This window comes from Oncorhynchus masou, chromosome 25 (genome assembly GCF_036934945.1).
Source record: "Oncorhynchus masou masou isolate Uvic2021 chromosome 25, UVic_Omas_1.1, whole genome shotgun sequence".
In the NCBI taxonomy this organism is placed as follows: Eukaryota; Metazoa; Chordata; class Actinopteri; order Salmoniformes; family Salmonidae; genus Oncorhynchus; species Oncorhynchus masou.
In genome coordinates, this window is record NC_088236.1 from 39318638 (window position 1) to 39346443 (window position 27806).

Consider the following 27806-nt stretch of genomic DNA (forward strand, 5'->3'; position numbering starts at 1 on the left):
AAAAAGCACTGAAACTGGAAACACTTATTTCCCTCACTAGCTTTAAGCACCAACTGTCAGAGCAGCTCACAGATTACTGCACCTGTACATAGCCCACCTATACACAGGAAGCGGCGCAGGTCCTAATCCAGGCACTTGTCATCTCCCGTCTGGATTACTGCAACTCGCTGTTGGCTGGGCTCCCTGCCTGTGCCATTAAACCCCTACAACTCATCCAGAACGCCGCAGCCCGTCTGGTGTTCAACCTTCCCAAGTTCTCTCACGTCACCCCGCTCCTCCGCTCTCTCCACTGGCTTCCAGTTGAAGCTCGCATCCGCTACAAGACCATGGTGCTTGCCTACGGAGCTGTGAGGGGAACGGCACCGCAGTACCTCCAGGCTCTGATCAGGCCCTACACCCAAACAAGGGCACTGTGTTCATCAACCTCTGGCCTGCTCGCCTCCCTACCACAGAGGAAGTACAGTTCCCGCTCAGCCCAGTCAAAACTGTTCGCTGCTCTGGCCCCCCAATGGTGGAACAAACTCCCTCACGACGCCAGGACAGCGGAGTCAATCACCACCTTCTGGAGACACCTGAAACCCCACCTCTTCAAGGAATACCTAGGATAGGATAAGTAATCCTTCTCACCCCCCCCCCCCTTAACCTGTTGATGCTCTGGGGGCGCTATTTCATTTTTGGATGAAAAACGTTCCCGTTTTAAACAAGATATTTTGTCACGAAAAGATGCTCGACTATGCATATAATTGATAGCATTCGAAAGAAAACACTCTGACGTGTCCAGAACTACCGAGATATTTTCTGTGCGTGCCCTAGAACGTGAGCTTCAGGCAAAACCAAGATGAGACGGCATCCAGGAAATGAACAGGATTTTTGAGGCTCTGTTTTCCATTGTCTCCTTATATGGCTGTGAATGCGAGAGGAATGAGCCTGCCCTTTCTGTCGTTTCCCCAAGGTGTCTGCAGCATTGTGACGTATTTGTAGGCAGATCATTGGAAGATTGACCATAAGAGACCACATTTACCAGGTGTCCGCCCGGTGTCCTGCACCGAAATTGGTGCGCAAAAGTCACCTGCCAGTATTTTTCCATGGGATACAGAGAGGAAAGCAAGCTTCCACGAACTGCATATCAATGAAGAGATATGTGAAAAAACACCTTGAGGATTGATTCCAAACAACGTTTGCCATGTTTCGGTCGATATTATGTAGTTAATCCGGAAAAAGTTTTACGTTGTAGGTGACTGAATTTTCGGTTCGTTTCGGTAGCCAGACGCAATGTAGAAAACGGAACGATTTCTCCTACACACAGACGCTTTCAGGAAAAACTGCGCATTTGGTATGTAACTGAGAGTCTCCTCATTGAAAACATCAGAAGCTCTTCAAAGGTAAATGATTTTATTTATTTGGTTATCTGGTTTTTGTGAAAATGTTGCGTGCTAAATGCTACTCAAAATGCTATGCTAGCTTTGCATACTCTTACACAAATTAGTCAATTTCTATGGTTCAAAAGCATATTTTGAAAATCTGAGATGACAGTGTTGTTAAGAAAAGGCTAAGCTTGAGAGCAGATGCATTATTTTCATTTTATTTGCGATTTTCAGAAATCGTTAACGTTGCGTTATGCTAATGAGCCTGAGGCTTTAGTCACAAACCCAGATCCGGGATGGGGAGTTCCAAGAAGTTAAATGATTTAGATGCACTATTGTAAAGTGGCTGTTCCACTGGATGTCAGAAGGTGAATTCACCAATTTGTAAGTCGCTCTGGATAAGAGCGTCTGCTAAATGACTTAAATGTAATGTAAATGTAATATTTTAGCCCAAACAACTACCTCTTTCCCTACTGTATTTAATTTATTTATTTTGCTCCTTTGCACCCCATTATTTTTATTTCTACTTTGCACATTCTTCCATTGCAAATCTACCATTCCAGTGTTTTACTTGCTATATTGTATTTACTTTGCCACCATGGCCTTTTTTGCCTTTACCTCCCTTATCTCACCTCATTTGCTCACATCGTATATAGACTTGTTTATACTGTATTATTGACTGTATGTTTGTTTTGCTCCATGTGTAACTCTGTGTCGTTGTATGTGTCGAACTGCTTTGCTTTATCTTGGCCAGGTCCAAATTGTAAATGAGAACTTGTTCTCAACTTGTCTACCTGGTTAAATAAAGGTGAAATAAATAAAAATACATAAATAAATAAATTATATGAATATCTATGGTCTCTCAGGTAGAGTAGGGACATCAGTATTCCTTCTTAACTTACATCACAGAGCCATTTAGAAACAGATGGACAGTTATCTTTGTGCTCTTTGTTTGGGTAGGATAGAAGAGCTGTGAAAAGAGCTCTCCAAAATGGAAAATATTGAAAAATGTTTAACAGATACCATTACCCCATCACTAACATGTTCACTACCATCCCGTTTATATAAGAGACATCAATTTTGAGTTTTCTGTGTTAGATTAGTGGAGGCTTTACTTGTGCTAGGAGCTCGTAACTGGAGCATGAATGCTCTCGCTCCATCTCTCTTTCTATCTCCGCTGGCAGCTCCAGACACCCAACCACCCCTCTGTATCTACTTTCTCCCCCCCCCACACACACACTTTTTTTCTCTCTTTCTCTCTACCTCTCCCTCTTTGACGTCCACGGCCCCTGCTCAAAAATATTAAGAGAAAGAAAGAGAGCGACAGCACGGAAGAGGGGAGGAGGAGAGAAAAAGGGCCGTTAGAGCGAGCCTCACCATCCTCCAACATCTATCTTTAGCCCGGGAGGGAGGGGTTGTGAGGGGAACACATGTGAAACGCTTAAAAGGACCTCATTATGGTTCCATTGACTCACCCAGAGAAACATTAGCATGGCTGGAGGAGGTTTCTCTATGTGGGTCGTTTTCACATGTCTCGGCCAACCCTCATCATCCCGACTGCATTTGCTAGCACCTATTTCTTCAGAGAGGACTGGCAAATTGGAGCCATGAATGTATTAAGATGTGAAATGTAGAGAAGAGAAGGTTAGAGATGGACATAAAGGTCCGGGTTCAACAGAGCTGCTGCTCCATTTCCGTTACTTTATGTCTCCATCACGCTTTGACTGGTCTGTTCTTCTGTTCTCTTCTGGATAGAATCCATCCAATTCTATTTCAGCTGTGCTGCATCGTGGAAGGATCTGTGACCCAAAACGAGTCATGCTCACTAAGACCAAGAGAATTAAGTTAGATTGTGGGAATTTACCTTTTCAGAGGGATAGCATGGAAAGAAAGGTGTGAGTGTGAAATGGAAGATTTGAACCCATGCCAGCACAGGTATGACTGTGTGCTGGAAGTTGTGGCACTAACCGGTAGACCACCAGATTGTGGGATATTGTTTACTGCAGGTTTAGGCCTACTCAACCACTATTTGAGTAGGTCTGGTCATACAAATGTCCTAGGTGGGAAAGGTTGGATTTTGTCAAACCCCCAAATTGAATCAAATGTATTTTACTGTACAGTAATGGCCAAAAGTTTTGAGAATGACACAAATATACATTTTCACAAAGTCTGCTGCCTCAGTTTGTATGATGGCAATTTGCATACACTCCAGAATGTTATGAAGAGTGATCAGATGAATTGCAATGAATTGCAAAGTCCCTCTTTGCCATGCAAATGAACTGAATCCCCCAAAAACATTTCCACTGCATTTCAGCCCTGCCACAAAAGGACCAGCTGACATGTCAGTGATTCTCTCGTTAACACAGGTGTGAGTGTTGACGAGGCCAAGGGTGGAAATCACTCTGTCATGCTGATTGAGTTCGAATAACAGACTGGAAACTTCAAAAGGAGAGTGGTGCTTGGAATCATTGTTCTTCCTCTGTCAACCATGGTTACCTGCAAGGAAACACGTGCCGTCATCATTGCTTTGCACAAAAAGGGCTTCACAGGCAAGGATATTGCTGCCAGTAAGATTGCACTTAAATCAACCATTTATTGGATCATCAAGAACTTCAAGGAGAGCAGTTTGAATGTCGTGAAGAAGGCTTCAGGGCGCCCAAGAAAGTCCAGCAAGCGACAGGACCGTCTCCTAAAGTTGATTCAACTGCGGGATCGGGGCCCCGCCAATGCAGAGCTTGCTCAGGAATGGCAGCAGGCAGGTGTAAGTGCATCTGCACGCACAGTGAGGTGAAGACTTTTGGAGGATGGCCTGGTGTCAAGAAGGGCAGCAAATAAGCCACTTCTCTCCAGGAAAAACATCAGGGACAGACTGATATTCTGCAAAAGGTACAGGGATTGGACTGCTGAGGACTGGGGTAAAGTCATTTTCTCAGATTATTTGGGGCATCCGGAAAAAAGCTTGTCTGGGGTAGACCAGGTGAGTGCTACCATCAGTCCTGTGCCATGCCAACAGTAAAGCATCAATGAACAATGATTTTTACCACATGATGGAGCACCTTGCCATAAGGCAAAGTGATAACTAAGTGGCTTTGGGAACAAAACATCAATATTTTGGGTCCATGGCCAGGAAACTCCCCAGACCTTAATCCCATTGAGAACTTGTGCTCAATCCTCAAGAGGTGGGTGGACAAACAAAACCCCACAAATTCTGACAAACTCCAAGCATTGATTATGCAAGAATGGGCTGCCATCAGTCAGGATGTGGCCCAGAAGTTAATTGACAGCATGCCAGGGCGGATTGCAGAGGTCTTGAAAAAGAAGGTTCAACACTGCAAATATTGACTCTTTACATCAACTTCATGTAATTGTCAATAAAAGCCTTTGGCATTTATGAAATGCTTGTAATTTTACATCAGTATTCAATAGTGACATCTGCCCAAAATATCTAAAGACACTGAGACAGCAGACTTTGTGAAAATTACTATTTGTGTCATTCTCAAAACTTTTGGCCACGACTGTATATGGCCATTTTACAACACCAGTTGTCACAAAGTGCTATACAGATATCCAGCCTAAAACCCTACCTAGCAACCCATGCAACCCCAAACTATTCAACCTGTTCACACCCCTCTTGCTGGCAGAGAGAAGATGTTGCCATTTTTTCCTGCAAAACACATTTTGCCATGTCTTATGTGTGTTCATATGGAACCAGAATGACTCAACAAAATAAATGGGGGCCCCCTGGGGTCGAGGCCCCTGGGTCCATATTCTGGTATGATAATTACCACATTTAGATGGGTAAGTTAGGCTAACCAGCTATCTAGCTAACATGGACTAGTAGTTGATCAACTGGACATTTCAGGTTATAAATAGCTCTAAGACATAAAAAGAGGAAAACTGCACATGTACTAGAGAATTTTGAAATTGCACCTTGTGTATTCTATTGTTACAACTCTCAATAAATTGAAAGCCCCATATACAAAAAAACAACAACTTTATTTTCAATTTTTTTTTTTAAAGTCAGGACCCACGGTCTGTATTGAACCTGTTCTGGGTCCGGATCCTGACAGAGTCCCGTCTCGTTTACTATGTCTGTTCTACTGGGAAATGACACCTGTAAACCCCTGGTTTTGGTCAGTGCACATGGTGACAGAGACACTCCTGATTCCGTGGATCACCTGTCCCTGGTATGATTCCCTTTCCCTGGCTTCCCTGCTGATTTCCCTGGCAGTCTCAGAGATGACAATACTGACAGTGAGCCATCTCTCTCTCTCTTCACACCGTTAGCCATCTGCTTATAGCCACACCTCAGTCGCCGCTTCAACAGGCACTGCACTTCCACCATGACAGATGAAAGGTGATGGGTATTTCACTCACCACTTCCTAACCCCGTGGTCTCAAATATAATTATCTACCTGGCCAGTGTGTATGTTTTTACTCCAGCCCAGCATTAGCATACCACATTCAACTAATCAAGGAAGGTGTCTATTGAAGATCATGATTGGTTGATTAGTTGAATTGGTTGTGTTAGTGCTGGGTTAGAGCATACCTGCATATACAGGCCCTCCAGGAATTGAGTTTGAGTCCACTGTCCTAACCACTCCAATCATCTCTTCATCTACGGCCACTCTCTTCTAAAAACTCATTATCTGTACTGTGGATCCCAGGTGAGGTTAGGGCTTCATAGCATCTGATTAGAATCCAATTTCAGTAGGGGCCATTTCTCATCCTTTACATATTACTGTGAATAAAAACGGTGTGACTTTGAGGAACAGATATTCCCCCCCCCCCCCTACACACACCTTAGAACTGATGCGGGAGTAAGTGAAGGATACATGAAGAGAAAATTCCCACATCATGACAAATGTCTCTCCTCTCTCCATCCTCTTGTATATTCTCATCCTCCTATTCAGAAGAGTACTCTCAAAGGAATCACCTTGCCTCGCTTTCCACTTCCTCTCTCATTCCCTTTCACTCTCTGAGACTAGTGCATGATTGCAAACAACAGAGAACTGTGGCCATCACCAGAGACTGGAGAGTTGTGCTTCCATCTGTAGTCTCACTCTATTATCTGGCTGGTTATGTGGAGAGACGGGAGTCAGGCGGGAGTCTGGTGTGAACAGAGACAGCACTGTTCTTCAAGGCTTCCTGTAGTCGCCTGGCCTTGGACAAATAGGATCAAGGCTATGTGAGGATGAGTTGTTTAAAGGGGGACAATGGGAGATGACAAGCACATAAATAAGAGATGATGAGTGGACTAGAGGACAGGGGGATGGCTAGATGATCTAGAGGCTATTCCTATGGTCATACGAATCAAATCAAATACATTTGTATTGGTTGCGTACAAATATGTTGCTGATGTTAACACAGCAGCGAAATGCTTATATTTCTAGATCCACATGCAATACAAAACCTAACAATACAAAACAACACACAAATCCCCAAAATGTATATAATTGTGTGTATAGACAGTTGGGACAGCATATGAATAGAAATGGTGAGTACAGCAGTAGTTATATATAGTTATATGAGCCTTGACTAGAATACAGTATATACATATGAAATGGACAAAACAGTATGTAAACATTATTAAGTGACAGAGTACCGGGTGGTAGCTGGTTAGTAACAGTGACTAAGGTTCAGGGCAGGGTACTGGGCGGAGGCTGGCTAGTGGTGAGTGTTTAATCTGATGTTGTGGAGATAGAAGCTGGTCCTTGATGATATTTTTGGCCATCCTGTGACACTGGGTGCTGTAGATGTCCTGGAGGGCCGGCAGTGTGCCACCGGTGATGCGTTGGGCTGATCGCATCACCCTCTGGAGAGCCCTACCGTTGTGGACGGTGCAATTTCCATACCAGGCGGTGATACAGTCCGGCAGGATGCTCTCAATGGTGCATCTATAGAAGGGTCTTATGGGACAAGCCAAATTTCTTCAGCCTTCTTCACCACACTGTCTGTGTGAATGGACCGTTTCTGGTTGTCTATGATGTGCACACCAAGGAACTCCCTATATGTTGTCTCGTCGTTGTTGGTAATTAGGCCTACAACTGTTATGTCATCAGCAAACTTGATGATTGAGTTGGAGACGTGAGTGGCCACGCAGTCATGTGTGAACAGGGAGGGGGCTGAGAACGCACCCTTGTGGGGTCCCCATGTTGAGGATCAGTGTGGCGGAGGTGTTGTTTCCTACCCTCACCACCTGGGGTCGGCCCGTCAGGAAGTCCAGGACCCAGTTGGGCGGGGTTCAGACCCAGGGCCTCGAGTGATGAGCACTATGGTGTTGAAGGCTGAGGGATCTCTCTTACCTAATATGTTTTGTAACACAATGTTGAAAACAATAATCCATACTTTATCAGTAAGAAAGACCAAGGAGCACACACTGTTAGAAAACAACAGGAAGAAGGGAAGAAGGACAACAGCTAAGAAGATGGGAGGATACACGTTGACCCGGAGCAGTTGTTTTTAGAGGAAGCTGGTCGGGGATATTTGCATCTTTTGCTGCTGCCAGACAGTGTCAGGAGGAGAGAAGCATGTACCGTATCTAATCTGGAATGTGAATGTACTGGCCACAGCCACTAAAAACAGCACTTCACCCAAAGCCCTGTCTCTAACCATTTATTCTGTTTACCCTCAGCTTGAGTTGAGCTGTCCCTTTGATATTCATTCACAATAGCACACGAGGCAACAGCCTCATGTAATATGCAGTGGGAGGGAGTACTGAAAAATAAGCACTGTTTTAGTTTAAGCTACAGGAGAGACTTGAGGAGAATGTTTTAGTCATTAGATCTACTAGGAGCCAATTTCTTCCTTGACTTATCTCCATTGGTCCCAGGCCTCCCACAGTGAAAAAAATGAAATTACCCACTTTCATTCATCTGCATGCTCTGCCCTCATACTATATTTAGCCTCACATTGAAGTGTTTTACCATTTTTATTTTCAGGACAACCAGGGCTACTAGTAGAAATACTTCGACATGAACAGTTGCATTCATGAGTTCTATTGACAAATGTTAATAAATCAATCATGTATGAATAAGTATGCTACAAAAGAGTAGAGAAATGGTTTGCTTGGTGTGAAATGAACATCCAACGAGTCAGTGACAAATGTGTGGTGTGTTGATTTCGTGACAGCAACTATGTGAGCTTATTACAATATTATAAACACGTCCTGGGATTTCCTATGATCTTCTATGTAGAAGAATCTCTTACTTTCTAATAACTATTGTGTGACTTGTGAGCCTCATAGAATGTACGTGTCCGTGAGAGTCTCAGCTTTTCATAGATGGTTCATAATAATAGGTTGTAGCTCAAAGCGTTCTGACTTTACAGACTTTTTTGTTGTTGTTGTGAGAATAACTGTTTTTGGGATCCTCCCTGGTCTCACAAACACCGCTGTAGCTCAGCCCCTGTTAATCACACAGACTAATGGTTGCAGAAGAAATGTATAAATCCAATCCAAGAATCAAACAGTCTGGATCTCAAACACACAACTCTTAAAAGAGGTTAGTTGTTCAAAACGCGTCGGCATTGCGGTCGGATGCTTGGGTCTGCATGCAAGTGAAACACAATGTGAAGAATTACTAATATCCATGACAATGTTAATCGATATAACTCATCTGAAATAACGTTCCTTCACCAAGTTTACTACAGTGTGGTACAAGAAATCTCTCTTACGTTTTCAGTAGCAAGATTATGACAGGTATATTGTGTAACACACTGCCATTGAGATTAATAAGGGAGAGATCGAAATTTACAGAATAGTTACCCAGAGGAAAATTGTGGAGGGTCATGCTTTTTACATTTCTGTTAGGGGGAGCGTTTAGTATTTGTTTTCTTTGTCCAGGGGATGGTCATGCAATTAGTTATCAATTAAATGTCATGTTGCTCAGGGCTTGAGAATTAGTTGCTTATTATGGTATCTCATGTGTTCCCGATGATGTCCCTCCTCCCTGAGTCTCTGCTGGTAACGCAATATCAAGTGCGCCTTGTGTGGTCTCAATAAAATGATCCATAGCCTATACTTTAGGTCGTAGGCCTAGCCTATTCGAAGAGCATGCTCAGGGAAAAACAGGGAAAGTTATATTTCCAATAGTCTTTGTGCTACTGGGATGGTTGTATGTATAAAAAAAACTAAGCTACACTGCATTACACACTGCAATGGACACGACCTGCCCTGCTCTTGCTGATGTAAAACCTTTTGTGCTGCCTAACAAATGACTGTGCCGTGTAGGGTGGCACTTCAGAAGGCGAGTTAATTTGTCAAATAAATAATATAAAGTCATATCTGTGCGTGTGGACTAAGCCTACTGATGTCCTGTTCAGTTTGAGAAGGAGAGCATGAAGACGAAATAATATTTTTGAGTGTGGACTGTATTACTGTTCTGTACTGTATTATACTGTGTCATATGGACTAGAATTCCAAACCTCGTTCAAACCATGAAGCTGTGAGAGAATGCAATGCTGGTGCAGGACATGTGGCCTACAAAGTTACAATTATAGGCTAGCGAATCAGATTTTAATTTTGACATATAATAGGGCCTATCTTACAATTGTATGATTAGTAGGCTGACGCATATACACTGAGTATACAAAACATTAAGGACACCTGCTCTTTCCATGACATAGACTGACCAGGTGCATCCAGGTGAAAGCTATGATCCCTTATTGATGTCACTTGTTAAATCCACTTCAATCAGTGTAGATCAAGAGGAGGAAACAGGTTTTTAAGCCTTGTGTCAATTGAGACATGGATTGTGTGTATGCGCTATTCAGAGGGTGAATGTGCCCGACAAACGATTGAAGTGCCTTTGAACGGGGTATGGTAGTAGGTGCCAGGCGCATCGGTTTGTGTCAAGAATTGAAACCCTGCTGGGTTTTTCACGCTCAACACGTCACTGCGGTCACTGTGGGGACGACGTTGTCTATGCAATTATTGATGAAGCCGATGACTGAGGTGGTATAATCCTCAATTCCATTGGATGAATCCCGGAACATATTCCCGTCTGTGCTAGCAAAACAGTCCTGTAGCGTAGCATCCGTGTCATCTAACCACTTTCGTATTTTCGCTAGTCACTGGTACTTCCTGCTTTAATTTTTGCTTGTAAGCAGGAATCAGGAGGATCTAATTATGTTCAGATTTGCCATTGATGGAGGGGGAGAGCTCAGGGGTAGATCATTGAAATCTATCTCTGTGTTCCTTTCATTCCGATATGTGGCTATTCAAACTAAAATGATGTTTTACTCTTATTTCAGTATCCTCTTCTGTCTGAGAAACCTTGTGGTATGACATATCCCAGGGGACCCTGCTGAGAGAGACATGTATGTGTTTGTTCCTTGACTGTGGACAAATAATCAAATAAACCAATGGTGCACCGTCTAAAGCCTTGGGTGGTATTCATTAAGCACAAAATGAAAGCCAACAATCTGAAATGGGGAGGTACTATGGGAGCTTGTCCAATAAGAAACACTCATTATGTTTCGTTAATTGTGCCCTAATAATAGGAGCCTGGTACTGTCAATGAGCAGTAAACCAACAGTGTGACTCAATGCTCTGGCTGTCGGCTTTTCCAACTTAATGAATTAAATGCATGCAGGCTTCGAACGAGCGTCGTAAAGCCCTAAATCAAGGTCTATTTTGGGAATGGTCTGTTTGGATGCTGTTAATTCATGGATGGTTGGGAATGGTTTGTGGATAGTATACTGCTTGGTTTGGGGATGGTGATTTGGTTGGGGATGGTTTGTATGTTAGGATGCTGTTAATTACGCTATGAATGTCCAGTTGAGATGCTGTTTTGACGAATGGGCGTCCCTTTGCCTCCCCAGCCCCTTTTATATGAGCCCAGGCATAGGATGACAAAGGGAAGCCCATAAGTCACATGACAGGATGGACAAAGGCTGCAAGTCTCTACCTGCTTCCTGTTGACTTCACAGTCACCATTGGCGTGTGCCATCTCAGCCTCTGGGCTTTTCTGTTTGACAGGATAAAAACCAGAGCAGTGACTGCCATACACTGAGTGTACAAAACATTCAGTGTTGTTTACTCTATAACCTGTAAATTCATATGCCTTGCGACCGTGAAATATACAGTCGTGGCCAAAAGTTTTGAGAATGACACAAATATTAATTTCACAAAGTCTGCTGCCTCAGTTTATATGATGGCAATTTGCATGTACTCCAGAATGTTATGAAGAGTGATCAGATGAATTGAAATGAATTGCAAAGACCCTCTTTGCCATGCAAATGAAGTGAATCCCAAAAAAACATTTCCACTGCATTTCAGCCCTGCCACAAAAGGACCTGCTGACATCATGTCAGTGATTCTCTCATTAACACAGGTGTGAGTGTTGGCGAGGACAAGACTGGAGATCACTCTGTCATGCTGATTGAGTTCGAAAAACAGACTGGAAACTTCAAAAGGAGGGTGGTGCTTGGAATTATTGTTCTTCCTCTGTCAACCATGGTTACCTGCAAGGAAACATGTGCCGTCATCATTTCTTTGTACAAAAAGGGCTTCACAGGCAAGGATATTGCTGCCAGTATGATTTCACCTGAGTCAACCATTTATTGGATCATCAAGAACTGCAAGGAGAGCGGTTCAATTGTTGTGAAGAAGGCTTCAGGGTGCCCAAGAAAGTACAGCAAGCGCCAGGACCATCTACTAAAGTTGATTCAGCAGCGGGATAAGGGGCACCACCAGTACAGAGCTTAACTTCGTTGGGACTGGAGGGCAGTATTGAGTAGCTTGGATGAATAAGATGCCCAGAGTAAGCTGCCTGCTACTCAGGCCCAAAAGCTAGAATATGCATATAATTAGTATATTTGGATAGAAAACACTCTGAAGTTTATAACACTGTTTGAATGATGTCTGCGAGTATAACAGAACTCATATGGCAGGCAAAAACCTGAGAAGAAATCCACCAGGAAGTCGGTAATCTGAGGTTTGTAGGTTTTCAAGTCTTTGCCTATCCAATATACAGTGTCTATGGGGTCATATTGCACTTCCTAAGGCTTCCACTAGATGTTAACAGTCTTTAGAACCTTGTTTCAGGCTTCTACTGTGAAGGGGGAGCGAGTAAGAGCTGTTTGACTAAGAGGTCTGGCAGAATGCCATGCGCTAAATCACACACACGGCTGTGAGAGCGAGACAAAGGAATTGTCCTGTTGGAATATTATTGACGATTTATGATAAAAACATCCTAAAGATTGATTCTATACATGGTTTGACATGTTTCGAACTGTAATATAACTTTCTTGACTTTTCGTCTGAACTAAGTGCTCGCGCATTGTGCATTTGAATTACTGTACGAAACGCGTGAACAAAAAGGAGGTATTTGGACATAAATTATGGACTTTATCGAACAAAACAAACATTTATTGTGGACCTGGGATTCCTGAGACTGTATTCCGATGAAGATCATCAAAGGTAAGTAACACAGTAAGTAACATAACATAACACACCTATTTCAAATGAGGTTTTTGGACATAAAGATGAACTTTATCGAACAAAACACACATTTATTGTCTAACATGGAGTCCTGGGCGTGCCATCTGGTGAAGATCATCAAAGGTTAGTGATTAATTTTAACGCTATTTCTGTCTTTTGTGTCACCTCTCCTCTCCTGAAAAATGGCTGTATGTTTTTCTGTGGCTAAGCGCCTGACCTAACATAATCGCAAGGTGTGCTTTCGCCATAAAGCCTTTTTGAAATCAGATTAACCTCTCTAGGGTAACCTCTCTAGGGTATGTGGGATGCTAGCGTCCCATCTGGCCAACATCCAGTGAGATTGCAGAGCGCCAAATTCAAATACAGGAATACTCATTATAAAAATTCAGAAAACAAAACATATTTTACATAGGTTTAAAGATTAACTTCTTGTGAATCCAACCACGGTGTCAGATTTAAAAAATGCTTTACGGCGAAAGCATACCTGACAAATTATTACAAACAGTAACCAGCCAAGCAGAAGAGTTAAAAAAACTCAGAAATAGAGATAAAATTAATCCCTTACCTTTGATGATCTTCATATGGTTGCACTCAGAAGACATTCATTTATTCAGTAAATGTTCCTTTTGTTCGATAAAGTCTCTTTATATCCAAAAACCTCAGTTTTGTTCACGTGTTTTCTTCAGTAATCCACAGGCTCAAACGCAGTCAAAACAGGCAGACAAAAAATTCCTAATTGTATCCGTAAAGTTCATAGAAACATGTCAAAAGATGTTTATATTCAATCCTCAGGTTGTTTTTAGCCTAAATGATCTATAATATTCCAACCGGACAATAACGTTGTCAATATCAAAGGTAAACAAGAAATGCACTCTCTCAGGATTGCGCATGAAAAAGCTCTGTGACACGTCAGGGTCCACTCATTCAGACTGATCTTACTCCCTAATTTATAAGAATACAAGCCTGAAACAATTTCTAAAGACTGTTGACATCTAGTGGAAGGCATAGGAACTGCAAATTGAGTCCTAAGTCAATGGATACTGTAATGGCATTGAATAGAAAACTACAAAACAAAATAAAATACTTCCTGAATGGATTTCTCTCAGGTTTTCGCCTGCCAAATGAGGTCTGTTATACTCACAGACAGTTTTGGAGACATTAAGAGTGTTTTCTATCCAACTCTACCAGTTATATGCATATCATATCGTCTGGGCCCGAGTAGCAGGCCGTTTAATTTGGGCATGCTTTTCATCCAAAATTCCGAATGCTGCCCCCTACCCTAGAGAAGTTAACCAGAAGTGTATCTTTAAAATGGTGTATAATACTTGTATGTTTGAGGAACTTTAAGTATGAGATTTCTGTTGTTTTGAATTTGGTTCCCTGCAATTTCACTGGCTGTTGGCGAGGTGGGACTCTAGAGTCCCACATATCCCAGATAAGTTAATCAGGAAAGGCAGCAGGTAGGTGTGAGTGCATCTGCACGCACAGTGAGGCGAAGACTTTTGGAGGATGGCCTGGTGTCAAGAAGGACAGCAAAGAAGCCACTTCTCTCCAGGAAAAACATCAGGGACAGACTGATATTCTGCAAAAGGTACAGGGTTTGGACTGCTGAGGACTGGGGTAAAGTAATTTTCTTTGATGAATCCCCTTTCCGATTGTTTGGGGCATCCGGAAAAAAGGTTGGCCGGAGAAGACAAAGTGAGCGCTACCATCAGTCCTGTGTCATGCCAACAGTAAAATATCCTGAGATCATTCATGTGTGGGGTTGCTTCTCAGCCAAGAGAGTGGGCTCACTCACAATTTTGCCTAAGAACACAGCCATGAATAAAGAATGGTACCAACACATCCTCCGAGAGCAACTTCTCCCATCCATCCAGGAACAGTTTGGTGACGAACAATGCTTTTTCCGGCATGATGGAGCACCTTGCCATAAGGAAAAGTGATAACTAAGTGGCTTTGGGAACAAAACATCAATATTTTGGGTCCATGGCCAGGAAACTCCCCAGACCTTAATCCCATTGAGAGCTTGTGGTCAATACTCAAGAGGTGGGTGGACAAACAAAACCCCACAAATTCTGACAAACACCAAGCATTGATTATGCAAGAATGGGCTGCCATCAGTCAGGATGTGGCCCAGAAGTTAATTGACAGCATGCCAGGGCGGATTGCAGAGGTCTTGAAAAAGAAGGGTCAACACTGCAAATATTGACTCTTCGCATCAACTTCATGTAATTGTCAATAAAAGCCTTTGACACTTATGAAATGCTTGTAATTATACTCCAGTATTCCATAGTAACATCTGACAATAATATCTAAAGACACTGAAGCAGAAAACTTTGAAAATTAATATTTGTGTAATTCTCAAAACTTTTGGCCACGACTGTATATGGACTAAAGGATGAGACAATAAGAAGACAGTGGCAGAAAACATTTATCCATAGCTTTGTCCAGTGAAGTCCACAAAGCATATTGCATGTCCAGTAACAGACAGTTAGCTCTATGACCTACAGCATGGTCAAGCAAGTTACTGTTTTCAACATTAAACACCACTAAACAACTTTTGATTTAGAACCACAGAGAGTTACCACAAGTTACAAAGAAAACAGGAGCTGCCTCCACTATTCCAGCACAATTTCAACATCATCAAATCACCTCTGCTTAGTCTGAGACAGTGACAACTAAAAGATACCAAAAACCATTTAGTCCAATCAACGTAGGCTAAATATGATGTGGCTGTCCATGGTTCTGATTTCTGTGTGTGTGTGTGTGTGTGTGTGTGTGTGTGCATGTTTGTGCAAGCAGAAAAACATGTTGACTTACCCTATTTGAAGAGAAATGCCAATGCCATCCTCTCTTTCATGTTTTTGAAACAGTCTATCACTCTGTCTTATGGTACACCCATTTTTTGATGCCCTAGGCTACCTGACGAAAATGCTTCCCCGCTAACCTAAATTCCAGTCAACTGGAGTTAAGCTAGTTAACATCAGCCTACTACATCTAGCTACATATTGAACTTCCATCCTCTCAGTGCAGGGGCACAACAATGTATGAATTAATGGTTGGATCATAACCGCCGTTATACTGTAATTAATGGCCAGTATGGAGAATTTAGTAAAACCACAAGTCGAAATCCTTATCCTTACCATGTATAATTTAGGAAAGGGACAATTTTAGCTCGCTGGCTAGCTAGCCACCGGGAGGACACAACGAGATACAACAGTTCAAGTTTTTCTGTCAATGACGTATGCTCTCAATGGGATTTGCTAGGAGTGATGCCAAATCCATCGCTGGCTTCCCTTTACAGTTATTTTTTTGGTGACCCAGCTCGCTCAGTTTAACTCAACACTGTTTCCAATTTGTAAGTCGCTCTGGATAAGAGCGTCTGCTAAATGACTTAAATGTACATGTAAATTATTTATTATTTATTGTTTTGTCAAGGGGGGCAGATGCTCGCTGGCTTCCTTGCCTAAAATGCTATGGACCAGACAGCATCAGATAGATAGATGGCCTACACATATAGAGACAGAGGGGTGCTGTTTCGCTTGCTCGGATGCTTTCTCCTGTGAGATACGTTCAGTCTCTTACCAATTGAAGGAAAATTATGAAACACAGAGAGACAAAAGATAAATGATTGTATTTTTTTATTTTTTTTATATATTGACACTTTTTTTTGGGGAAGCCTGGCTTCCTGTGGCATCCATGACTACACGCCACTGCTGCTTTTGCTGCCTTGGTCAACTCTTCAAAGTAGATAAGGCATACTTTCACAAACTCTCTATCCCTCTCTCTCGTAGTTGTATTGTGTACATTCCTCTCTCATGCGGTCTATGCTGTCTTTGTGTATATAACCAAACATAGCAGGCGTAAAAGTGTATCCATCTCGGTCCGAGACAGAAAAAATATGCACAATGGATTATGGTCACTGTAATTAATTACCAAGTTTCTGCGCTGAACTAGGTTGAACACTTGTTTAATGAAAACTACAACTCCCTTCAACCAAGCATCCCACATCGTTCTTGACTTGATTTCTCTCGTCAATTATTTGATTTCTCTCTAGAGAAATAGCCTGTTTGGCTCACAAAAAAAACAATATTAATTGGAATTCAAGTAATTGAACCGATGTCGGACAATTAGTTATTTAATAACCAAACTCCCCCAGCACTACAGAAGAATGAAGCGATACACAAGAATGAAGCTATACACAAGAATGAAGCTATACACAGGGAGTACCCGTACCAGATCAATGTACAGGGGTACGAGGTATATGAGGTAGATATGTACATAAAGATAGGAGAAAAGTCTGGTCTACAGTCCGTCTTGCAACGTGTCTGTAAACAATTGTTGCCGCGACATCATGAACATTCCATTGTCGTCCGACATTAAACTTGTTGTTGTCGTTTTGAAAAATATAAATATAAAACGATAGCCTCTGCATGACATTAGCCCGGTGCTCCAAATAGCATACATTCTCTATTTTTACACCAATAAACTTATCCATTTAAAAATGTATTCAGTAAATGTCAACCTATACCAGTCACACAGAAAAATACTACTTGAATAAAAGTCTTAAAGTATTGGGTTTTAAATATACTTAACTATCAAAAGTAAATGTAATTGTTAAAAATGTAATTGTTAAATGTATTTGTTAAGTAATTTCAAATTCCTTATGTTAAGCAAACCAGACGGCACAATTTTCTTTTGATAAGTGTCACACCCTGATCTGTTTCAGCTGTCTTTGTGATTGTCTCCACCCCCGTCCAGGTGTAGCCCATCTTCCCCATTATCCCCTGTGTATGTATACCTGTGATCTCTGTTTGTCTGTTGCCAGTTAGTTTTGTTCGTAAAACCTACCAGTGTTTGTTTCCCTGCTCCTGACTGTTTTCCTGCTCCTGTTTTCTAATCCTTCCTGGTTATGACCGTTCTGCCTGTCCTGACCCTGAGACTGCCTTCTGTCTGGACACTTTACTCCCTTTCTGGATTATTGACCACTGCCTGTCTTGACCTGTTGTTTGCCTGCCCCTGTTGTAGTAATAAACTCATGTTACTTCTACACTGTCTGTATCTGGGTCTTACCTAAATGTGACAATAAGTGTGTGAATTTGACCATTTTTCTCTTTTGCTAAGCATTCAAAATGTTACGAGTACTTTTGGGTGTCAGTGAAAATGTGTATATATACACATTTAAATAGTAAAGTACAGATACCTGAAAAAATCAAATATTTTTATTTAAGTATTTTACATCGCTGAGACGAAGTATAACCTTGAGAATTTATAATAAGAGTAAGAATAAGAAAACAGAGTAGCAGCAGCATATGAGTGTGTGTGTGTGTGTGTGTGTGTGTGTGTGTGTGTGTGTGTGTGTGTGTGTGTGTGTGTGTGTGTGTGTGTGTGTGTGTGTGTGTGTGTGTGTGTGTGTGTGTGTGTGTGTGTGTGTGTGTGTGTGTGTGTGTGTGTGTGTGTGTGTTGTGTCAGTATTCTTGTGTGTGTTATGCGTGGGGGTTTTGTGTGAGAGTGTCAGGTAAGTGTGTGTGTTTGAGTGTGTATATAGTGTGTATATGTAGTCTTGTGAGTGTGCATAGAGTAGTGCAAGACGGGGTCAGTGCAGATAGTCTGTGTAACCATTAATGGACATTTAAAAAGTGTAAAACAGGTATGGTCAAGAGGTCATTGTTGAATGGTCACAAACATGGCAAAAAGGGGTTGTATGTGAAAAATGTTGACACCTTCATGTATATACTGATAAAACAGTGTCATATCGCATAAAGTGATTGTAGTGTATGGTGCAGAACATGGTAGGTTATACAGGACATTGTAAGGAGCCATTAGGTTCAAGGTGGAGACATAAAGGAGTTTGGATGACTGAGTTCTAAACAGACTCAGAGTAAGTTCAGCATTATTAGAAAATACTTCAAACTTATCAGTTTGATAAAACAAGATAGGCCTACCGAAGAACAAATGAACTGTTATGGACATAAATTACATGAAAATCTGGGGGACAGCAATCATATCATAGGATATAGCAGTATTTCCAAAAGGTATACTGTGCAAAATGGGAAATATAAATTCTTCATGAGCATAGAATACTTAAATAGTCATAAATGAAAACAGGGATTTGTTGATAAAACCATCCGACAGGTACAATCAATCATAGCAGGAATTTGGTTAAAAATAACTGATGAAAAATACAGTTTTCAGATGCGGGTTAATTTCTGGATTTGCTCCATTTCAAATGATTGAGAAGTCTATTTTAAGAGTGGCGGCAACGAGGTGTGTGCATTTTATATTTATGCAAATAAACGTGGTGCTCAGGCTCCATAAAACGTTGGAAATTCAAGTAGAAGAATGTGATGTGACAAGGGCCTCACATAGACAAGCTCACAATCCTTCTTCAGAAATAATGCCGTTGTGGAGGACACACTAACAAATAGACATATTAGGGCTGAGAATTACCATGGATGTCACTATTTGATATTATCACAATACTGAGGTGCCAATACGATATATATTGCAATTCTTTAAGTATCACGATTCCATACGAATTGCGATTCGATACTGCAATTTTATTGAGATGGTGTTCCAAACATGTCTGCTGCAGAGGGATAAGAGAGAGCCATGAGAAAACGAGTCATCAGTCATGGAAACAAAAGTGCTGAAGACATATTGGCTCACCATTTTCTTTTTTTTAAAGACGGAGAACAAGAGAAGGAAAAATGATTTTGTTTTTTGCGCAGGTACAGCCGACTCGCTCAAAAATAATATTGAGATATATTGTAAAAAATAATGTCCTGATATGTAACTGTATCCATCACTAAGATAATTTGAAAAAGTGAATTGTACTCTCAACACCAGCAGTGGCTGTGTTGTGTACATGCACGTACATACAAGCTCTGAATCAGTGAAACACATGGCAGAACTATTTTGACTGTTTGCTGAGGTTTTCTAGCTCTCTCAAACACACACATACACACACACACACACACACACACGCACACATGCACACACACACACACACACTAGAAGAGGTGGAAAGGGAGGATTACTGGCTTCAGTTGAGGCGATGATGACCTGTGTCAGGTGATTAAATATTTGGTTGTGGATAAAAATCTCCAAGATAGAGAGGGCCAGTTTCAAAGCCTTTTGAAGAAAATTACATCAGGCTAAATCTGACAGAATACTATCATGAATATGAATATGAAATATTGACCAGGTTGTCTACATGAACGAGCCTGTCACTGGGTCGTAGTAGAGTACCAACATCCAGATTTAACAGATGCAGTGTAAATTACTTAGGGAATATTAAAATAACTGAAAATACTTGCACAATATTTAATTAAAACACTCTCCCATAGGTGAATACAGTAACGTTGGGAGGTCATCATTTATACAGTGTGCACTGTGCAGGTATCTTTTTTGGGCTCTTGCTGTGATTGACAGGGGCCGGGTCCACTCACGTGTGTTGATTTTCTGCAAGGAGATGTGTTTCTCGAGCTGTCTACGCAGTCTGACCTCTGCACCGTACTTCCCTGTTGTCCCATTATCGGCCAGGATGAAATGGGAGTGCAGGCTGTTGAGCACAGTCAGCTTGCTCAGCGGGTTGGACATGGTCTGATACGGTCGGACCACCTGTTGGACCACGACAAAGTATTCATCATCAACACGTTCCGCTTACTCAGCATGTTTAGAAAATAAACTGTCAAAGACAATATATAGTCTCTGGTCAACTGCTTGAGACCGAAGCACCCATACACACAGAAATACAGTAGAAGGCACAAACACACACATGCACACGCACACACAGTCTTGTACAGCTAACCTTGTGGGGACACTCAATTCAGTCCCATTCAAAATCCTATTTTCCCTAACCCTTAACCCTAACCTTAACCCAAAAACCTAACCTTAACCCTAACCCTGATCCTAGCTTCTAACCCTAAACACTAATGTAATTCTAACCTTAACCCTAAACCCCCTAGAAATAGCACACACACACACACACACACACACACACACACACACACACACACACACACACACACACACACACACACACACACACACACACACACACACACACACACACACACACACACACACACACACACACACGCACACAGTATGGGCACACATGTATGAATGCACTCACACACACACACACACACACGCACACACACACTGTAACTTACGTCTTTTCCCACTAGGTCCTCCTGGTTCTCCACAATGCCCCAGGGGGCAATGCCGATAGTGCAGATCTTCCCCCGGGATTTAGATGCATGGTCCTTCAGTGCATCACCCACATGCCGGATCACCCCTGAGTGTATTTTTGTAATATAAGACAGAGACAGGGGGAGAGAGAGAGGGTGTGTATGTGTGTGACATGAGAGAGATAATAGATTGTACATGTGAGTGAGAGTTTTATGTGTATGTGTTTTAGACAGAGAGATTAAGAAAGAGAGGCATTCTGTCATTATTGATACATAGACTGATCTTAAATAAATGACACACCCACTACTAAAAGATAAAGTCAGACATTGACACAGCACCCAGAGCGACAGACAGGTACTGTATATATCAGCCCCCCCCCCCTTCTCTCAAACTCTCTTCCCCTCTATCTCCCCCCAGTCACGCCTGGAGGATCACCGTGCATCACCCAGGTAGGTGCCAGATGAGGTGAGTCTCCCCCTACTATGTATGTAAAGCGATATGGGTCCCTCAGTTGGTAGAAAAGTGCTATATAAATCCAATCACTTATTATTATCTCATTTCAACATTCTGCCTGACACTCACTATTCACTTCTTTCTGTGCCCTGTGTCCTCGCCGTACATTTGTCACCCTCCCGTCTTTTTTTTTCCTTCTCTGTTTCTATTCTATTTCTTCAGTTTCTCACCATCTGTCTTCCCCTATTCTTTCTCTTCAATATCCAATCTCTGCACCTCTCTCTCATTTCTGTCACACCTGTCTCTTCTCTTTCTGTTGATAACCTTTCCCATATTTATTTTATTTGACCTTTATTTAACTAGGCAAGTCAGTTAAGAACAAATTCTTATTTTCAATGTCGGCCTAGGAACTGTGGGTTAACTGCCTGTTCAGGGGCAGAACGACAGATTTGTACCTTGCCAGCTCGGGGGTTTGAACTTGCGACTTTCCGGTTACTAGTCCAACGCTCTAACCATTAGCGAACCCTGCCGCCCCATATATGGAGTAACCCTATGAGGTGACCACCCGCCAGCGAGATTACACCCATATGTAATGTTGCAGCTCCAGTTAAGATTAGGGTAAGCATTAGGGTTAAGCTGAGTTTAAAAAAACGATTAACACAAAACAAGAGCAGCGACAAACAGAAGCATAGGGTTAATGGGTAACAACGACACAGCACGTGGTTGTTATTAGCCCGCTAAGTGAGCCTGGTTTATTCCTCCACCCACCCAGCCCACCTGTGTTGACTCCGCCAGTGAAGATCCAGGCTCCCGTTGTCATGGCAGCCTTGATGAGACCCTTGCCAAAGACCTGTTTGAGTTTGGGCTGCAGCTCAAAGTTCTGCAGGCCCCCATGCACTGAGATGAGCAGCTTGGGAAGGTCCAGCTGCCACTCCTTAGTCATAAGGTGCAGCAGGAGTTCTGGTTTGGTGTCATAGGACACACGCACATACTGCAAATGAACACACAAATGTATGTTTGATGTTAATGTATGTCTTCTCACTTTTTTGTCTTGATTTTGTTTCCTATCACAGTGCATTTTCTTGTACGTAAGACAAATATTTGTGAAACAGAAAAAAAAGAAATGTCTGATATAATATAATATATAATATATATATATATATTAGATATAATATAATCAACAACCAATAGGTATTGTTTTGTTGGTATTGAATCAATGTAAAATATAGATTAAAATGAGAGAGCACAATAAAGCTGTTCAAAACATCTGAGTACAAACATTTAATACGCTCATTGGAATCTGATTATTTTAACTCTCATCAAGATATCTGCCTGCAGTCATGTAGATAGGCCCTATCTGTCTACATATAATGCTAATGCGAGTATTCCTTATTTATCTATCTAATCCTATGTCTATGTAAAGCAATGTTATATCATTCAATCCCATGTATAAAGCGGTCACCATGGCTTTGTTAGAGTGGCCCCCTCCCTGGAACTCGATGGTTCCGAAGGCGTCGGTGGGGCTGAGCTGGGTGTGTTTGCTGATAGACCATTTCTCCGATAGGCTGTCATTCTTAACCAGACGCTCCGCCTTATCATTCTGACTGGAGGAGATGCCGGGGGGCAGGCCAACGTGCTGACCAATCAGACGGCCGCAGAAGCACCTGAGGAGGGAACAGGTGGACAGGTAGTCAGAGCAGGGGCTGGCTTCCTCTTCCTCACTCTCCTCCTCTTCATCTTCCTTCCCAGCCGCCTCGTCTTCCTCCTCACTCTCCTCATTAAACTCAAGAGGTGAAGTGAAACAAAGAGCATTGCCGATCGAAATGTCATGAATAGATCTGACATGATTCCCGTATTCTACACATCAGACATTCAGGTTTGTTCTACATAATACATTTCTCTCTGAAAGTGTTTCATCCTTCTGAACAGACCCCAGATGTGCACTAGAGCTCGGGAAGAGGTAGTGACATGTGGGTAAAGTGTCCTTTCATCTACTGTGAGAGAACAGATTTCAAAGGCTGTCCACACAAACCCCGTGCAGCAGACTCTCTCTCCTTCCTACAAATCTGTTAAACCATGTCATGTAGCCATTAGACATAGGTCAATGGTCATATGCACGGGACATAAATGGAGTTGAAATGTGACAGGTCCAGACAGGAGCCCCTGAAAGCAGACAACTGGAAACTTTATTCTGAGATGATGTAAGCGCCGGCCTGAGATAAAATAGAAACATTTCTATCCACCTGCATGCCGTCGACTAGTTTTTTACAGATGTGAAAGTAACAATTTGATCCTGGAACAAAACCTTTTTCCTAGAGAGCTTACAAACAGTAGCTTCTAGTGTGATGTGTGGGTTGTGCTCGAGTCAGGCAGTTTCCTCTCCATCCGTCACCTGGAGCGATAGCAGTAGTCTACATTTCCATAATACCATTTGACAGCGATAGAGAGGGGAAGGGGGATGGGAAACATCAGTTTTCCAAATTCTGTGCTACATTCTGCAAATTGCAAGCTTTATTTCAGTGTGATGTAACTCCCTAGATATAATGATTTAGGCGATTCACACCATTGTATTGTATGTTTATTATGTTTGTTCTGAATGCCCACTTAGGCAGAACATATGGCAGAGTCATTGAAACAAACATTTAATTACATCCTTTAGAGACACACCTCTTCTTCATTCGACTGACATTATCACATACACTTAGAAGAAAATGTGCTATTTAGAACCTAAAAGGGTTCTTCAACTGTTCCCAAAGCAGAACCTTTGAATAACCCTTTGTAACGGTCTTGAGATGACAGATGCTGGGAGACAGGAAGCAAGTACAGGGTGAGGATTTAATAAAAAATAGACATGAAAAAAAAGAAAAAAGAAAAGCAGATGCTGCCATCATCTACACTGTATTTCTGACAAATTTGATATTATTTTAATGGATTTTTTTGTTGTTTTTCTTTCAAAAACAAGAAAATTTCTAAGTGACCCCAAACTTTTGATTTTAATTTTGCATGCCCAATTTTTTTGTTTTTGATTTGTTAAAAAAGTTTGAAATATCCAATAAATGTCGTTCCACTTCATGATTGTGTCCCACTTGTTGTTGATTCTTCACAAAAAAATACAGTTTTATATCTTTATGTTTGAAGCCTGAAATGTGGCAAAAGGTCGCAAAGTTCAAGGGGGCCGAATACTTTCGCAAGGCACTGTATATATATATATATATATATATATATATACAGTTGAAGTCAGAAGTTTACATACACTTGGGTTGGAGGCATTAAAACTAATTTTTCAACCACTCCACAAATTTCTTGTTAAGAAATTATAGTTTTGGCAAGTCGGTTAGGACATCTACTTTGTGCAGGACACAAGTACTTTTTCCAACAAATGGTTACAGACAGATTATTTCACTTATAATTCACTGTATTACAATTCCAGTGGGTCAGAAGTTTACAAACACTAAGTTGACTGTGCCTTTAAACAGCTTGGGAAATTCCAGAAAATGATGTCATGGCGTTAGAAGCTTCTGATAGGCTAATTGACATCATTTGAGCCAATTGGAGGTGTACCTGTACCTGTGCTTGACATCATGGGAAAATCAAAAGTAATCAGCCAAAAAGGTGTGTAGACCTCCACAAGTGTGGTTCATCCTTGGGAGCAATTTCCAAACGGCTTAAGGTAACACGTTCATCTGTACAAACAATAGTATGCAAGTATAAACACCATGGAACCACGGATTAGCCGTCATACCGCTCAGGAAGGAGACACGTTCTGTCTCCTGGAGATGAACGTACTTCGGTGTGAAAAGTGCAAATCAATCCCAGAACAACAGCAAAGGACCTTGTGAAGATGCTGGAGAAAACGGGTACAAAAGTATCTATATCCACAATAAAACAAGTCCTATATCGACACCATAGGCAGCTCAACAAGGAAGAAGCCACTGCTCCAAAATCACCATAAAAAAGCCAGACTACGGTTTGCAACTGCACATGCGGACAAAAATAGTACTTTTTTGGAGAAATGTCCTCTGGTCTTATGAAACAAAAATAGAGCTGTTTGGCCATAATGACCATCGCTATGTTTGGAGTAAAAAGGGTGGAGGCTTGCAAGCCAAAGAACACCATCCCAACCGTGAAGCACGGGGGTGGCAGCATCATGTTGTAGGAGGGACTGGTGCACTTCACAAAATAGATGGCATGGAAAATGCCACACCAATTATGTGGATATATTGAAACAACATCTCAAGACATCAGTCAGGAAGTCAAAGCTTGGTCGCAATTGGGTCTTCCAAATGGACAATGACCCCAAGCATACTTCCAAAGTTGTGGCAAAATGGCTTAAGGACAACAAAGTCAAGGTATTGGAGTGGCAATCACAAAGCCCCGACCTCAATCCTATAGAACATTTGTGGGCAGAACTGAAAAAGCATGTGCGAGCAAGGAGGCCTACAAACCTGACTCAGTTACACCAACTTTGTCAGTAGGAATGGGCCAAAATTCACCCAACTTATTGTGGGAAGCTTTTGGATTCAAGGACATTCAGATACTTGTCCCAAAGCCACTCCTGCGTTGTCTTGGTCGTGTGCTTAGGGTTGTTTTTCTGTTGGAAGGTGAACCTTTGCCCCAGTCTGAGGTCCTGAGCTCTCTGGAGCAGGTTTTCATCAAGTATCTCTCTGACCCTTGCTCTGTTCATCTTTCCTTCGATCCTGACTAGTATTCCAGTCCCTGCCTCTGAAGAACATCCCTGCAACATGATGCTGCCTCCTCCATGCTTCACCATAGGGATGGTGCCAGGTTTAGTCCAGAAGTGACGCTTGGCATTCAGGCCAAATAGTTTAATCTTGGTTTCATCAGACCAGACAATCTTGTTACTTATGGTCTGAGAGTCTTTAGGTGCCTTTTGAAAAACTCCAAGCAGGCTGTCATGTGCCTTTTACTGAGGAGTGACTTCTGTCTAGCCACCATACCATAAAGGCCTGATGGAGTGCTGTAGAGATGGTTGTCCCTCTGGAAGATTCTCCCATGTCCACAGAGGAACTCTGGAGCTCTGTTCGAGAGGCCATCGGGTTCTTGGTCACCTCCCTGACCAAGGCACTTCTCTCCTACTTGCTCAATTTGGCCGGGTGGCCAGCTCTAGGAAGAGTCTTGGTGGTTCCAAACTTCTTCCATTTAAGAATAACAGAGGCCACTCAACGTTGCAGAATTTTTTTGGTACCCTTCACCAGATCTGTGCCTTGATACAATAATGTATCCGAGCGCTACGGACAATTATTTCGTGCTCATAGTCTTTGTTCTGACATGCACTGTCAACTCTGGACCTTATAGAGAGAGAGGTGTGTCAATTTTGTTACCACAGGTGGACCCAAATCAAGTTGTAGAAACATCTCAAGGATGGTTAATGGAAACAGGATGCACCTGAGCTCAATTTCGAGTCTCATACAGTAGCAAGTGATGTGAATACTTATGTAAATAAGATATTTCTGTTTTTTATTTGTAATAAAAATGCAAACATTTTTGCTTTGTCGTTATGAGTTATTGTGTGTAGATTGATAAGAGAACAAAATGATGTAACAATTGTAGAACGTAACAAAATGTGGAAAATGTGAAAAGGTCACAATTTCCGAATGCACTGTATACAGTATATATATATATATATATATATATATATATATATATATATATATATATATATATATATATATACTCATTCAATGGTTTTCTTTATTTTTACTATTTATACATTGTAGACTAATAGTGAAGATATCAAAATTAGGAAATAACATATGACTAATCATGTAGTATCCAAAAAAGTGTTAAACAAATCAAAATGTATTTAATATTTGCGATACTTTGAAGTAGTCACCCTTTGCCTTTTATAACAGTTTTGCTATATTCTTGGTATTCTCTCAACCAGATTCATGAGGTAGTCACCTGGAATGCATTTCAATTAGCGCTTGATGATTTTTGTGACTGTACTTGAGGAAACTTTCAAAGATCTTGACATTTTCCAGATTGACTGACCTTCATGTCTTAAAGTAATGATGGACTGTCGTTGTTTTAAATACTCATAAAAGTTTGAAAAATGTATTGTTCCAAACAAGCTGTTCAGTTATTTACTACTCTGCCCCTCAGTGGCTGCCAGCAGAGGCAGTTCCGCCTCCGTTCAAGCATTGCTTGGATTGTGTTGCCATAAGGGAGAACTGCATATGGCATAATTTATGATAACACAAAGAAATGGACCTTCCTGCGGCACTCAAATGTGCGTTCAGTCAGAACTTCTGGGGCTGGGTCTCGTCCCAATCAGTCTCTCGCGCCAGATGGCTTACTTCTGCATGTGACTCTAGGTTGAAAATGGG

General features: G+C 41.7%; 1 protein-coding gene across 4 annotated transcripts in view; it reads right to left on the reverse strand.

The window, feature by feature from the left end:
- Positions 1 to 27806, reverse strand: part of LOC135514303 (transient receptor potential cation channel subfamily M member 3-like) — a 237460-nt gene that overhangs the window by 90701 nt on the left and 118953 nt on the right. For all 4 annotated transcript variants that reach the window (XM_064937692.1, XM_064937691.1, XM_064937690.1 and 1 more), the window contains exons 3-6: positions 22922 to 23123; positions 22237 to 22450; positions 20988 to 21112; positions 20259 to 20430 (exon numbers count right to left, since the gene is read on the reverse strand). In XM_064937692.1, the coding sequence (XP_064793764.1) occupies positions 20259 to 20430; positions 20988 to 21112; positions 22237 to 22450; positions 22922 to 23123 (713 nt within the window). The remainder of the gene's footprint in view (positions 1 to 20258; positions 20431 to 20987; positions 21113 to 22236; positions 22451 to 22921; positions 23124 to 27806) is intronic.